Genomic DNA, 16,301 nt, shown 5'->3' with positions numbered 1-16,301 from the left:
AATTAATCAGGACAAGCCCTCACCACAATCGGTCACATGGACCGGTACTGTAGTGAATTTTATCGGACATTTCGATTTTCTATCGCTTTTGGTCGCCCGCGTGGCGCAGTGGTTAGAGCGTCTGCTCTAGAGTCGCGAAGTAAGGATTCAATCCTTACGTCGCGGGTTCGAATCCCACTGTGGGACTTGGAGACCGGTCCTTCGGATGAGACCGTATAAACCGAGGCCCCGTGTCGCAGTAGGTGCTGGCACGGAAAAGATTCCTCACTGCTCAAAGGCCCTAAGTGCCGAGCATAGGACAAAATTTGTAGCCCTCCACCGGCAAGTGGTGGCGTCTCCATGAGTGAAAAATTCTCGAGAGGGACCTTAAACAATATACAATCAATCAATCTATCGCTTTTGCCGGTAGGTTTTCAGAAACTCTGGGCCTGTTTGGACAATTTATGAACATGCTGCAAAAATGCATTGAACGCAGCCGCTAATAAAAAGTACTGAACTCAACATCAATTTTTTAAACACGTGGTCAAACATGTTAAACAGTTAAAAAGTGTCGAACCACAGATTTTGTTTACTTTCAATAAATTCTACAACTGCACAATATCTAAAAGGTTTCATGTTAGCTAAAATACTTTCTCTGATTTCATTCCAGAGTTACAAAATAGAAGACTTACTGCATTTGCTTAAAGGTGTGCTCCGTCTAACCTAAGCAACATGGCGCATCCCACGCTAATTCAGAGCGCAGGCGTAGTGTCCAAAAATGTCCGTGAAGATTTGTGGGGTTAAATCTAATTTTAGTTTTTTCAACCTCATAAAGCAATTTTAAACACATTGTGGGGGCGGGGGGGGGGGGGGGTAATGGGAGACAATCAAAAAAATACAAAATAGGGTGGGGTCATTAAAAAATCTTCTCAATGACCACTGGACCAAAAAAGCTGAAACTTGTGGAAGCATCCTGGGGTATTGAACATTCTAAATTGTTCAAATCATGACTCCCGGGGGTAGAGCGGGCCATAATGGTTAATCAAAGTTTTACATTGAAATATATATATATAGAAAAATCTACTTCTCAAGAACCATTGGGCCAGAAAAGCTGAAACTTATGTGAAAGCATCTTGGGGTAGAGTAGACTCTAAATTGATTAAATCATAACCCCTGGAGATAGGGCGTGGTCACAATTGTTATTAGTAAAACTACAGGGGGGATTGTTAAAGAACAGCATGACCAAAGTTTTAAGGTGAGCGATGTGGCCCATGAGCCTCTTGTTTATTTTTGTTATAGAAAATTTGAAGAAAAAATGGGTGAAAAGGGTTTTTTTTCTAATTTCCCAATGAAGTGAAACCGTTGCCATCTCAATAAGCAAGTAAAAATCATTATTTTCCATAGTTACCGATTTTAAGAAAATCCAAGAAATTGTTAACCAGATTATTTTCGGAACGATGAACTAAAAATATGTATGTCCCTAACATCGCTATCATGTAAACATGAGGTATAGTACGGTTTTGTAATGAAAATGAGGTTTTTTTCCTGCACTTTAAAAATAAAGTTTGATACATTTGAGAAAGTGTACTCGTCACACTAAGCTTTATATGACATTGGGTTTTTTTTCGCATTTCTTACTGACTGAATTCATACCTCATTTTAGTTTTGTCCTTTCTGATAGATTTTATTTTATCAAAGAAACTCTGCAATCAAGTATTCAAATTCCAGAGTTTATTTTATAACATAAAATCTGTCAAAAAGGACAGTTTTTTTTTTTTTTATCTCTCCAAAACAATCAACAATTTTTTTTAATGATTTATGAATAGATTTCAACAACATACTAGTAAACATCGATAAAGACCACACGCCTTGTCTTAGATACTGTTATCAAACGGTTTTTAAACTTAGTTTTATCAGTGGAATATAGGACGTTCCCTATTTTGCGTGTTAGGACGCCTTTTCCTACATACAGTCAATGCTGCTCAAGTCCACACTTTGTGTTGCCTCAGTATCCTACAAAATCACAACCAACAATGAGTGCTAAAGAAGGAAGCCTGCCCACCGCGACAGAGGGACACAGCACGTTTGATTTTGACGGGATATTCCGTGACGTCAACAACCCCGAAACTCGTAAGAGACTTTATGCAGCTCAGAAACTGATCACTGACGGAAAGTGGGAAGAATCAAAGACTAAATTCAAGGAGTTAATCAAAGACACAACGGACAAACACGATAAGAGAAATATAGAGCTGATTCTAAAAGAAGTTGAGACGTATGAGGAGCGTCACATTAGCGATGACGTCAAGGCCTCTGACGGAATTGACTGGGACGCAATTAGCCAGAGACCTCCCAAAATTTATTTTGAGAAATGGGACGAACTACCTCAGAGCGTTTTCCTGCTGAAGAGTTGGCAGCAACATAATGGAATGTTGCGTGCCCTAGTAGGACGGCGTATTTTGTCGCATCAATGGATTGCTAGCAAAATCCGCGAGCTGCACTGTAGTCACATCAGAGCCAGTATGATCCTCGGCCTAATGTTTGATCAGCGCGTACAAGACGACGGCTTCGTGGTGTACTACAAGGAGCTCACACCAGGCGAGAAAAAATACATCATGCACGACATTGTTCAGAACCGCATTAAACACATGGAGATTATATTCCCCTACCCCGTCCTACAGACGGCTTACAAGGAGGAGATTCATTGCCCGGATGAAGGATGGGAAATCGACGAGACTCTTGCTCTTCAGCTTGGAGAGGGGGAGGTTTTCCTCCGAGAATACTCCGTGCAATTCCTTAAATCGCTTGGGAAGGAGGACTTGACTTTATACGACCCCGCGTGTTCAACTGGACAGTTCCTATGGACAATGAAGCAGGCTTTACCAAAAAGTCACACGGTGGGCCAAGATATTAGTCAACATATGGTTAGCTTTGCCAAAAAACGTGTGGATGAAATTTACTGTGGGAATGCCATTGAACCGAAAATAGCCGACGGAACCGCAGATGTAGTGTTTGTAAGGTTCATAAATTCCGAGGTCCTAAAAGCAGCGGATGCGAGAAAAATGATCCACCCACTACTTAGAAGTTTGAAAAAGGGCGGGTACATTGTTATATTTGGACATACCCCGGTATTAGTGTCCGCAGCTGATTTGTTAATGGATATAGGGCTGAAAATTGACAGATGCATCGGGGGCGATCCTAAATGGGACGGTGTTTTCCAATATTACGTTTGTCATAAAGTTTAACAAGAAGCCAGAATTTGTACAAAATACTTTTGTTTTGTGATCATTATACTAGTATTTAATACATAATCTCGTCTTTATCTGCTTTCTTTGAAACATACTGGATCTAGTTGTTGAATTCATACGTGTGCAAAATAGCATATGCTTCTGCTGACTTAAAAAAAGCATTTATTATAGTTTATACATCATCCTGCAAATTATAAATGTGAAAATAAAGTTTGTATGCTCAAAAGATTTTTCTTTTGTGGATAATAAAATTTCTGTGTATCTACTGTGTATATTTTGTTGCCATTACCATTAAATGTTATATAGTAAAAAATATAAACCACCCTCATTCATATCCTTCTTTATTTATTGATTGTGGTACATATAGCATGTAAAAATATGCAATCCATTCTTCTTTATGGTTGGTATTTTGGAAGAAGAATTTCAGCATAAATATCATCATACTGTTTGAGTTTCTAGTCAAGCCAATATGGTCATTCATAAGTTTATACATAAAAGAACTGTGTTTGAACAATATGATGGTTTACATGAATTTCAGTAGAGCTACAGTTTTTTCAGTACATGTACTCTTATGGCTGTTTTCTGTTCAGTCTTCTTCCTCATCTTTTTTCAGAGATCCAAATACTTCTGTAGGAACACTTTTAACCTCCATTTCTGAATAAGAATATGTACAGATAAATATCAAATCATTTTTCATCATCTTCGAATGGAAACCTATGACTCTATGAATCAAGATCTCTCCAACTATTTTGAACAAGAAATGCATTCATAAAACATCATTAATGCAACATAATCAGAAGGCTCAGTTTTTATTAGGGATGGGTATCGCAAGAAATTTCGTATCGCGATATATCACGATTTTTTTCCCCACAATATCAGGATAATATCATGATATTTTTAAAAACAGTTTTCACAATGATTTTATATGAAAAGTCATTATTTTGCTAAAAAATATGCTAGAAAAAAAAAACTTTACTTTCTTGAAATTTTTATGTATATAAAATCAATTATGTTTGGACGGTAAGATGCCGTTCTTTTCACTTTTTACAACATTTTTTATACTTTCTGTATTAAATTGTTATTTGAAAGATTGAAGAAATAAATGAATAGTTTCTGGACTTTATAATATGTTACTAAATACCGATATTTAGGTCTCCGTATCACGATACATATCACGCAACAAAAAATCGCGATATACCGGTATACCAATAAAATCGCACATCCCTAGTTTTTATACACTGTAACTTGAGTCTCTGAGCGAGCCTACCTTCCACCTGAGCCTCCTCGTCACTGGAGAAATCGTCATCAATATCAATAGCGTCAGGGTTCGCAGTTTTTGTCAACTCTCCCAGCTCCTCCTGTGTATTGTCACTCCTACAAAATACGTCAGGTTTGTTATCTTCCAAAAATAAGCGGAATGGGTGATTTTTTTAAAGGAAAAAATATTTAAATTTTGATAAAATATAATCTAGTAATTAAATGCATTTTTTTTCCTCAAAAAGAAGATTTTCTGCTTACAGCTGAAAATTATTTTAAATAGGTGACTTTTCTGTCCCAAAGTTTGCCTTACCAATATCACAAACTTTACTTTTGTTTAATATCATGTGTAGTTATTACGAGTTACCGGACAAACAGAATGCCTTTATCAGGCTTAGCCTGGTCTTTAACAGATTCCTCGGCCAGCTGTCTAGCTCTCTCTTCCAGCTTCTGCATATTGTCTTTCTCTGCAGCCTCCCCTAGTATCATAAAATCAAGTATCAATGATTTTTATGAAGATTTATTATATTAATAACAATATATAAAATTCAACCTTGAATTTTGTAATTTTTTAGTGCATCAAAAATTTGCAGTAGTAAGAAAATAATGTTATATTAAATATGTTCACAAAATGCACTGCATCTTATTAGTTTCTCTGATTACACTGCACGTAATTTTCCAAGGACTACTGTATTATATTTGGTGTGCACAATATTTGGCAGAAATTAATTTTTTTATTTGATTTAGCACTGTCTGAATATGCTAAGTATAACATATAATATACAAGACATTAATAGCGATGAACTTTATTTACCAGCATTATCTCCCTTTCCCCCTGATACTGCTAACATCTGGGCTGACATGAAGTTGACCTGGGTGTTATATATAGCTTGTACAGAACGTTTGATTCTCAGCATTTCTCTCACTGTGTCCTCATTGCCATGTTTAATCTCAAACTCCTTCCACGCTTGCCAGAAATTTGGTGCCACCTGAAAGTGTGAATGAACATTGCCAACGTTGTTTTTTTTTTTCCATTCATCAAATTCAATTTTTGCTTTGATCTAAATTCATGTTTTTCCTATCCCTGTCTTAACCTTCCGTACAATTAAATATTTTAACACAACTACAATGAAAAAGGAGGTTATAGCATGTACTGACCCTCGGATCTGATATCTGTGATGCGTGTGAATACACTGCCCTGGCTCGGTCAATTTCTCCCAGTTTTCTTTCCAGATCAGCAAACCGCAAGCACATCCCTCTGTCAAAATGAATTAAGGAGATTTTATATAAAGCAAAAGTATATCTTACATATACAAATACTAAAGAAAATAAAATTACAGTATTTAAACTTAAATATACTAAGAAAATCAAAAGTACATGTATGTGCATATGTCTTCAATATTATTATTCCAAAATACATTTTTATACACATGTTTTTACCTTGCTTGGTCATCACGCAAAACTTCAATCGCTTTTTCATAAATAGGTCTTGTGTATGTGACACCATAAATCTCTGCAGCTCGTTTGATATAAACATTGAACATCTACAATTAAAACCAATAGCAGTTCATATTTACTTATAATATATGTACATTTTTGTCATCAAGAATCCAGTTTTCATCATTGACATGGTAAAATTTGTATCTTCATATCTAGTCGTTCCTGATATACTGGTAATTAACATATCAAATTAACACTTATTCATAAATATGACTGTAATTTTGTCATTTCCTCCTCTGTTGCTATTTGATATATACCTCATTTTGCTCCTCTGGGAGTACAGCTTTTGTTGCTCTGTCATACACAGCCATAGCATGTCTAGCAAGTCCATGCTCCTCCTCCAACTTAGCATACAGCAAGAAAAAACCTACAAAGGAGGGATTTTGTTGTTTATGTAACATTAAGAAAGGAAAAAATTCCTTTACATTAATAAATGAGATATATGAGTCTGGATGATCACAAGATCATTCTGAGTTTCTCACGCCATATGTGGAATTGCTCAAACTACTTGGTACTAAAAAATATTTAAATGCTGTTTACATTCACATTGCTTGCACATATTCCTTTCTTACAGTTAGAGCTGAAACGAATACCATAAATCAACATTCGAATATTCGTGACTGTTATTCGATTCGTATTCGAACATTCAGTAATTAAATAAAATAGTTATAATGCCTTTTCATATACTTGCAAATCCTATTGTTATTACTATATATCAATATATTTACGTTTCCAGTGTCTTTGTCCGAGATAAAATTACCAATGTAAAAGTAATTTATTTCCTCATGAATGTCTTGGCGCGGTTCCAAAAAAAAAAAAACCACGTGCAGGGCGGGACAACACCTAGAGAGAAGCAGGCTTGGAGCCCGTGGATTGGCGGAATCAAAGCATGTAAATATAAGGAATAACTGTCAGATTTTTCGAATTCATGAAGATGATCAATAGATTGGCTTGTGTGATAATTTTATGCATAAACGCCTTCGGCGTTTATGCAAATTATCACACAAGCCAATCCATTGATCACTTCATGAATTCGAAAAATAAGACAGTTATTCCTTAAGTATAAGATAGGTGTAAGAAATAAACGTCTGCTCCAAGCCATTTGACATGTAAATGTGCATTAGGACTCGCATTTATTTTCAAGAAAAAAAATAGAAAAAGAATCTTTATCAACAATTATAAGCCTCTTTATTTCTTTACAATTACGTGATTGTATTGCATTCCGATTACGTTACACGCCCGATCAGCTAACCAGCAGGTACTCACAATGTTTTTGTGTTATAAAAATAAAAAAAAAACGGTTCGTTTCCGGAAACATCCTGTGAATGTTTAAATCAATATTTAAATTTAAAATATAACACTCTCAAAAAAATATACCGGTAATATAATGTACAATGTATATTTGTTTATGATTTCTGCAATTATTTATAAATTTATAAATCTGATCAATATATTTCGTTTGTTGATCCGGAATATTTCTCTCCGCACAATATAAATTTTTTTATTACTTTCGAAAATCATGGCGGTCAATGTCACCCATATCTAAATTAATTCTGAGACACATGAGGTTGCTGAATATTTGGCTTGAAGATGATTAGATAAATCTGACATCGTGTCTTTATCAGGCCAGTAGTACCACGTGGACAAAGTTTACAACCCGTCTTATGTATTTGCTTTTGTTTGCTTCTTTTTCCATTTTGATCAAAAACAAGTGGATAGGCCTACACCATTTATTGCATGAAATACATTGTATTGTACATGTGACCGAATATTCGAATACAAATTTTCCATTCGAATATTCGCGAAAAACTATTCATTCGCGAATGTTCGAACATTCGTTTCAGCTCTACTTACAGTATTTACTAAAATTGAATACTGTGCGAGTGGAAATTTTAGAAAGACGCAAATTTAGCAACTTGTCCTTAAAAATTGGTATATTTTAGCGAGAAGTAATTTTAGCGATTATAAAATGCTCCCTTAAGAAGCTATTGCAACTAAAACACAATTGATTTTAGCGATATTAAATTTTAGCGATCTCAGCATTCTCGATAATAATGCCAAAATTAAATCCTCGCTAAAAATTCTGCTTATACGGTATAATCACTGAAAATAACACTTACTCTTTGCAAACTTGGGGGGACAATTTTCTAAGCACTGTTCAAACAGATCCCTGGATCTCTCCAACTTTGAACCACCCTGCAATTTACAAAGGTTATCCCATAAATTGTAGCAGCAGTTCAAGAAATATAAATGTTTTAAGTGAAACAATGGACAGGTAATGATATATACATGTAATTCCATTTTCATGTCTTTAGATTTATTAAAAATACTTACATATCTCTCCATAAACTTTGTTAGGTATGTATTCCATATATCAAACACATTAGGCCACTTGAATAGTGCTATTCCCTTTTCATATGCCTGGAGAAAAAAAGCCATTTAAAATGCTTAAAATGATATCTATCATCTTGTAGCTATATATACAGTAATACATACAAGTACGATATTGATATACAATAGGAGGTCATTTCAACAGCATTTCTACATTTTTACATCAAAAAGTTAAAGATTTTACAACACCCAAAAATTTTAATTGCACTTTAAAATGATTGGTGGAGTGGCATAAATTCCGCTTCAAGCACAGAAATTCTCCTACCTTGAAGGCCTCCTCAAAATAGTTATTTTCCTCGAGGAAGAGGCCGTAGTTCATGATGATTTGTGGAGTGGCAATCCTCAGGTCAATAATCTTATCATACACTGACTTACAGGTCTACAATATCAAAAGGCAGGATTAAAATGTTTTAATCAGTTTATATAATACGAATAAATGAATCTTTCACAAAACTCTCCAAATATTGAATAATACAAGATGTTAAAAAAAACATACCTTAAATGTTCCAAAACTTTCTTCCAAGTCTGCATAAAGTGACCATACTTTTAAAGATTTGTGAACCCTACTTTGAACTGTTTCAGTCTGAAATAATGGATACACATGTAATTTACTATCAGTCCATGTATTATGCACAGAAAGGGTAAGTCTTACTGAATTACAGAGACTGGTAGATAGATGCAGGTAATTGCTAACTTCTTAATTTATAATTGTAAACATAGAATTATGCAAGCATTTTATCCTGAAGCAATAACAAGTAATTTTATAAATGTACCTCGTCATGGTAAGATACTTTTCTAGGTGGCGGGGCAGTGGCTCTCTGCATTAATTTCAAAGCCTCCTCGTTGTTTCTGAAATAAAAGATTTCGATTTTAACCATAATGTATTTCCCAAAAATAGTGAATTTAAAAGTGATTATGACTAAATCTGTAGGTGAACCCTGAAGGTCCTGATAAATGTAAGAAAAGTGAAACTAACTCATGTCGTATCTCCATCTCTGCCCACTCACACCATACTGAGGCTAGGTCATCCACGTGTTTGTATGGCACTCTCACTGCTTTGTCAAATATAACTCTAGCCTGAAAGGAATTTATTTATTATATTAACAGGAGAAACTTTTACACATAAATATAGCTGCAGTTGTCCTGATAGGACCAACATTCCGTCTGAGGAAACAATTAAAGTAAACATCTCATTTAACTGCACTGAATAACTCATTTTTAAAAACTATCCAAAATTGCACAGCATGCTTGGGTTAATGTCCTTTCTGATAAGGTAAGTCGAAAAATTTATTTTAACCTTGCACCTATACACTTTCAGATGAACAACACATGGGCTGTAATATACCCTTCTACAACTTTGTAGTTGGCTTTAAGAAAAACAAAAAACTTACATCTTCTATTTGCCCTGCTTTCTCGTAGAATTTAGCGAATTCCACCCACAAGGTGTTTGGTTTTCCTGAGGCAAGTTTGGGGTCAACGGTCTGGACAGCTTCTGTATAGGTGTTTATTATCTGTAATAGAATGATTTCAAATTCATAAATCAAACAAATGTACATGTACATGTAACAATGTACTCAATTTTGAATTTATATCTATCACATTCACTTTTTTCTCAGTCCCACTGAGTTTGAGATGAACAAAATTGACTGCATGTAATTAACAGTGTTTTAACATTAATACTTACCTCCCTTGGCTTCCCCTCAAAGAGTTTGACTCTCTTATGCCATTCATGGACATTATGTGGGTTTTGTCTCAACAGAACACTGAAAATTGCAAAGTATATTTCATAAATATTTTTTTAGTTGATAATCTATATACTATAGAAGGACCAATTTTTGTGCGAATAAAATTTAATCAATTTGTCATCGTCAAAGGTTTCTTTTGCATTTAATTTCATTGTGTTTCGAAAATAATCCTATTCAATGTATAATCATATAAAGTTCTGTGTGGGATTTAATTTTGTTAATTACTCTTAACAACTAAATATCCCCAATGAATATTTCCGCTTTTATTATATTATTTTTACACGACACTAAAAGGTTAATTTGTCAATAATCAAAATGAAATTTCATTTACCTGTTTAAAAGAAGTGGTCTTCTTTCCATTAAATTTTCTAGCCTTGCTAATCTGAGTTCTAGCTCTAAATCATCTGTAAAAAAAATAAATATTCATAGGAAATATACATTTTTTTCTTGAGATATTAATCTTTGTGTAAATTTTGGTTAAAATCAACAAAAATGACATAGAGCAAATAATTCTGAATCTCAAGAACAACTCATAACAAAATGAAAATGTTCATAGTACATTTTGAATTAGCATCATGCTTTACATTTATCTTATCACAGACCAATATTTCTAAAAACTTCCTGGTAGCCATTGACACTGACCTTCCTCCGTAGCACCTGTCTCCTCCATACTCTCCATCTTAGAACTAATCATGTTCTTCTCAAACTGAGCATAGGCATCAAACACTTGTGTAAAATCTCTAACAGTGATCACAGTAAGAATGGCTTCCTCATATATATCCCTGGCCTGCAAAACACAAAGAATATCAAATGTTTAAAAAAGTCACAAGTTCATTTGTATAAGAATTTCATTCCATTATTTTTTAAAAGCCCAACTTTGGAGCTAATCATTATTATGTTACAATCTATATACTCAGAGTACATATGAATATCATTATGTCTTGCAGTTCAACAAAGACTTACTCTTTCAAAATGTCCACCTCTAATGTAGTAATCTGCCATGGAGTTCCACAGCACCCCTATCTGGTCTGTGTAGCGCTTCAGTCCCTGGCGTATGATTGGTTCAATCTTCAGTGATGTCACCTTGTCAGGGTTTTTGGCAACAAGGTCACAGAGCTCATTCCATAACTAGAAGAAAAAAATCAGTTAATACTCAATCTCAGCACAGCATGAATTGCTATAGCCAGAAAACAAATGTTTCTTAACAGGTATAAAGATTTTTTTGGCACAACTGCATTACCAGGCATAGGACTTGGATAATTAAGTGCAGTGTGTCAGAGATCAGAGTAAGAAGGCTCTACCTGGTGTTTAGACTTGCCCTCCTTAGAAACGAACCCATCATCATTGATAATGTCCACCAGTCTATTGGCCGCTTCATCTAACCAGTCTATCTTCATCAAGTACTCTATGTAATCTTCTGTATTCTCCTTCTGAAGCTTATTTTCGAAGTAAAAAATAAATGTATATGAATTTCTACATCTAATACTATTATTTCTACATATTTACATTTGCAAATGTTTTCCCTTATATAACACTATTTGAACAAGAGGCCCAGGGGCCACAGCGCTCACCTGAGCACATCGGGCTTGAATTTACTCCCCCCCCCCTCCAGGCGTTCATCATTTGAACAAACTAGAGTCTACACTACCTGAGGATGATTCCATATAAATATCACTAATCATAGCTTTGAAGTACTTGAAAAGAAGATTTTAAAAGGTTTCCCTATATATCCCTATGTAAAACTTGGGTTGGCCATTTTGGCCCCACCCTAGCCCCGGGGGTCATGATTTGAACAAAATTAAATCTGCACTACCTGAATATGATTCCACATGAGTTTCATCTTTCCTGGCCCAGTGGTTCTTGAGAAGGATTTTTAAAGATTTTTCTTATATATTCCTATGTAAAACTTGGGTCGGCCATTTTGGCCCCACCCTTGCCCCAGGGGTCATGATTTGAACAAATTTGAATCTACACTACCTGAGGATGATTCCACATGAGTTTCATCCTTCCTGGCCCAGTGGTTCTGGAGAAGAAGATTTTTAAAGATTTTTCCTATATATTCCTATGTAAATCTTGGGTCGGCCATTTTGGCCCCACCCTTCCCCCGGGGGTCATGATTTGAACAAACTTGAATCTACACTGCCTGAGGATGATTCCACATGAGTTTCATATTTCCTGGCCCAGCGGTTCTGGAGAAGAAGATTTTTTAAAAATGCCATTAATTTTTAACAAATTCATGATTATCTCCCCTTGGAAAAGGGCATGGCCCTTCATTTGAACAAAATTGAATCCCCTTCACCCAAGGATACTTTGTGCCAAGTTTGGTTGAAATTGGCCCAGTGGTTCTTGAGAAGAAGATGAAAATGTGAAAAGTTTACGACAACGACAACAACGACAGACGACGGACAAATTTTGATCAGAAAAGCTCACTTGAGCCTTCGGCTCAGGTGAGCTAAAAAGGCGTTTTTACATCTCTGTAAAACACATTCATCATTTGACCATAAATTAATTGTTTAGTCACAAGCGATCTACGTAATTTCATAGTGACATCATAAGCGATCGTCTTATCAACAGATTCAATTTATACCGTTGAGTTTTGAAAAATAACATTTATGGATTTCAAACTTTACTTAAGTACCTTACTATTTGTAATAAATCAGTCACAATTGTAAATATAAGTAATAATTTAGGTAACTGTCTTTTTGAGTTTTACTGGGATGTAAAACGGATTGGCACATGATCAAATCTTCCATAAAGCCCTTCAGGCTTTATGGGATTTGATCACATGACCAACCCGTTTTTAAAAAATCTCATGATCAAATCTTCCATAAAGCTCGAAGGGCTTTAAGGGAATTGATCACGTGACCAACCCGTTTTACATCCCAATAAAACTAAAAGAAATTATACCTTATTTCTTAAAAATTTGTTAAACACTTTAGAAAAAACATTATAGTACTTTTTAAAAATAAATTAATACCACAAAAAATTATTCAAATATTTGAAATAATAAAAAAAATATTCATCAAATATATATACAAAATAGTTTGTAATTTTCATATGCAGTTTTTATATTGTATAAATTGAGCAGACCTTTAGATGTCTCCTGTACACCCTTACTGCTGTCTCTGGCAGGTCATACATGCGAACAAACTTAAGGTAGAGCGGCCAGATTCTGTGATGCTGGGTGATAGGAAGAGCCCGGAGTGCTCTGTCAAAGGTCCGCCTTGTTTTTATTATTCTACTGTTGTCCACTAAGAACTTGCAGTAGTCAATCCATATTCTAGGCATCTAAAATCAGTGATATAGATAAACATGCAAAAATAAATGTAGAGAAAATCATAACTTCTCGTAGTCCAAAATATCAGATTTTTTCCAGGCATTTTTCCCAGACTTTTCATATTTTATGAAAACTGGGAATTAGCCACCTCCTGGCAAGTAAAATATCAAAATCATTAAAAAAAGCCTGGAAAATGTCACACATTTTGGACCAACTTTTAGAGCTTCTGTTGCCTAAGTTATTGTATTTGCTTATTGATAGTGTACAAACCTCATGTACTAGCTTAATATTGAATAGACTTTAATTAAAGGCAGTGAGCTGTTAAACCTGCTAAGTACTTTGATTAACTTCACTCCTACCTTGTGCATGAAAACAAGTGCCCTCTCATGAGCATTGATCACATCTTCTACAGCAGGATCATTAATGCAGCGGCCTTTCACTTGTCTCCGTCGCAGTTTTAAGTAGTTGTACCATAATTTATAACTGTTGGAAAAATCAAATGTAAGAAAAGGATTTAAATACTGTAGATCACTAATTTTTCGCGACACCTTATTTTCACGAGATTGTCATTGACTCTTTGAAAGCGAGACATAATTTTCACGAATAGTTATTCCTCTATATAATCGTAAGGAATACTTTTATATGCGAGAATTAAATTTTCGCGAACACATTGTCTCGCGTAATTATGCGAAAATAAAGTTCTCGCGAATAAAAAGTGATTTACAGTAGTATATTGACTTATATATAGTGGCTTAATACTTGTTAGCAAGTAGCAACATTCACTTTTCTCATTCAAACTGATTTAATCCACCTCTTCAATATTCCTCAGAGGCCCCAGTGCTTTATTGGAATGCCTAAAATTGTTGGAGGCTGTGATGTAACTCATGAGAGGAAAGATTGCTAAATATTGGGAACTCACAGAATAATGTACATCTACATAACAAGAGAGGATGGCAGACTTGGATATTCTCAGTTAAAGTTGGATGTTATGGAGTCCCTACTCAATGTTAGCATAAAGAATGACTGAAGCCTTGGGGATCAGTGATAAAACAGGAAAAAAGGTGTTGTAAAAACTTAGGAGACAGAGAAGGCTTCATGCTGGATTTGGTTCCTATTAGATTCCAAGGAGAAAAAGCCACATGACAACTGAAAATATAATCGTGGATAGTTTGAAACCATCTGATGATGACAGTCAGTGGTGGAAGTTACCATGCGCACAGCAGAAGTCAGATAGCAATGCAGATGCAACAAAGACTCAGATTAGAGGTCTTATACCAGAAGTCAGAAAAAGAAAGCCTGGCCAATAACAGTGGTACTAATTGCGAGATATCAACTTCAGAACTTCAATGTTTTTATTTTTCATGTCAATGATACTTGAAACATATATAATTTTAATGCCCCCCCTCCCAAAATCATTGTGTAAAATGCTAATTTAATCAAAGTTAGTGCAATGGAGAAAATGTGACAAACCAGACCTTGATTATAATCCCGGCCATGCTGGTGCATCATGTACCTTACCAAATTTTGCCACAGATAGGTGGAATACTTGTTTGCCTTTTGGTAACAAATTGACACTATGGGTTCAAGTTCAATCTATTTAACAGTTACTCGAAACACTTTGAATATTTTTAAACAGATCTGATCCAAAAAAAATTCATAACAAAGATGTTACAAAAAAAAGACAACCAAACAGCATGTATTCATAGTCAATATCTGATATACAATAACTCTTTTTTCTTACCTGCCAGGGAGTTCTTTGAGTGACCTCTCATATATCAAATTAACTGTAGTCCTTGGTGCTTCTTTCTTAAATTCCAAATACCTCAACCATGACTTCACAGAGTATGGATTGCGAAGGATTTCTTCTTCGAAGGGTAAATCATCCTCTTCCTGTTCAATAATAAACAATAACCGTTATAACTTATATATCATCCCAAAACAAATATTAAAACCTTACCAAAACATTTTTTTTTAAATGCATACTCCGAAATTAGACAATTCCTGGTGCTTAATCACCATGAAAACTTACGAAAAATATTTCACTCTGTTTCTGTTCCATGGTTTCTCTTGATTCCGGCATTTCGATAGTCATCTAGAGCTAGAGTTGTCTCAGTTCTTTTTCAACAACTGTTGTTTCATGGGCGCAGACATATTGGATCGCATGCCTAACGTAAGTAGGGAGGGTTAGCATCACACCACTTCCTAATTGCTTTTGAATTATGGATTGAATATGTATTCAAATTGGTTTTTTCAAGGAATATATTTTAACATAGAAATTTTTACAATTTTATGTAACCTAACCCCTTTTTTCACGCTATCATACACGTATAAGAACAATTATCTAGTCTGCCACCCCCCATGTTCAGTGCCGTGGAATAATCTAATAGGAAATCTCGTCGGTGCCTTCGAATTATTATGTACGCGAGACTTCATGTTTACTGAGATTTCCCTCCACCTGAAAGACCGTGTTTTGAAAAGGTTTATGTTCTAGTGTATATATTAAGTGAGTATACAGTTATTATATCACTTGACAAGTGAACATAATTATCGTAATTGGTTCTTTTCTATATAATTTTTTAAGATTTATTTCCTCAATCCCCTTCTTTAATGTATCGATGTGTATTGCATTGTGTTAACGTTATAGATTGTGTTTTGAACTGAGGGCACCGACATACTAAAATAGTGTTTATATTCTTCTGAGAGAGAGAAAAAATTGACAACTTAAAAATTATAATGATTACAACAGCTGTACAATGCTGCATTTTTGTTGACCACTTTTTATAATAATTTAATCTATTAATATTGTCATCTTTTTTTTTATACACTTCATGAATTGAAATTATAAAAATATTTTAGCATGTTATTTATGTTCTTTTGAGTTCTAAATGGAAAGAGCAATGTCAACGT

General features: G+C 34.8%; 2 protein-coding genes across 3 annotated transcripts in view; one reads left to right on the top strand and one right to left on the bottom strand.

Annotated features, from left to right (window-relative positions):
* Positions 1 to 3,551: 3,551 nt before the first annotated feature.
* Positions 3,552 to 15,638, bottom strand: LOC134283879 (pre-mRNA-splicing factor SYF1-like). The gene is made up of 23 exons (XM_062766402.1): positions 15,424 to 15,638; positions 15,136 to 15,284; positions 13,754 to 13,877; positions 13,208 to 13,405; positions 11,419 to 11,553; positions 11,081 to 11,245; positions 10,760 to 10,904; positions 10,449 to 10,521; positions 10,057 to 10,135; positions 9,764 to 9,883; positions 9,349 to 9,449; positions 9,146 to 9,221; positions 8,869 to 8,955; positions 8,638 to 8,751; positions 8,316 to 8,402; positions 8,102 to 8,177; positions 6,239 to 6,348; positions 5,922 to 6,025; positions 5,640 to 5,739; positions 5,296 to 5,470; positions 4,849 to 4,960; positions 4,492 to 4,598; positions 3,552 to 3,878 (listed from the first exon to the last, which is right to left on the bottom strand). Exons 1-23 carry the CDS (start codon positions 15,484 to 15,486, stop codon positions 3,811 to 3,813), a joined length of 2,568 nt encoding a protein of 855 aa, XP_062622386.1. The 5' UTR covers positions 15,487 to 15,638; the 3' UTR covers positions 3,552 to 3,810.
* A 156-nt stretch (positions 15,639 to 15,794) lies between these two features.
* Positions 15,795 to 16,301, top strand: part of LOC134283878 (G-protein-signaling modulator 2-like) — a 36,048-nt gene continuing 35,541 nt past the window's right edge. The window contains exon 1 of one of the 2 annotated variants that reach the window (XM_062766401.1): positions 15,795 to 15,897. The gene's annotated coding sequence lies outside the window, so the exon portion shown is untranslated. The remainder of the gene's footprint in view (positions 15,898 to 16,301) is intronic. The other variant, XM_062766400.1, reaches the window with a different exon arrangement.

Source organism: Saccostrea cucullata, unplaced genomic scaffold (assembly GCF_032062105.1).
Source record: "Saccostrea cucullata isolate Sc308-1 unplaced genomic scaffold, CSIRO_AGI_Scuc_v1 ctg852, whole genome shotgun sequence".
Taxonomy (NCBI): domain Eukaryota; kingdom Metazoa; phylum Mollusca; class Bivalvia; order Ostreida; family Ostreidae; genus Saccostrea; species Saccostrea cuccullata.
Note: the sequence above shows the minus strand (reverse complement) of the source record. Positions and strands in the feature narration are given on the sequence as shown.

What these genes read in the sequence shown, in the direction of transcription:
- LOC134283879 (XM_062766402.1), bottom strand. Translation starts at nt 15,486, where the DNA reads ATGACTATCGAAATGCCGGAATCAAGAGAAACCATGGAACAGAAACAG. An exon ending in CTCAAAGAACTCCCTGGCAG is followed by an intron (nt 13,878 to 15,135) that starts GTAAGAAAAAAG and finishes TTTTTCCAACAG; the next exon opens with TTATAAATTATGGTACAACT. An exon ending in CAAAGTTTATGGAGAGATAT is followed by an intron (nt 8,178 to 8,315) that starts GTAAGTATTTTT and finishes TGTAAATTGCAG; the next exon opens with GGTGGTTCAAAGTTGGAGAG.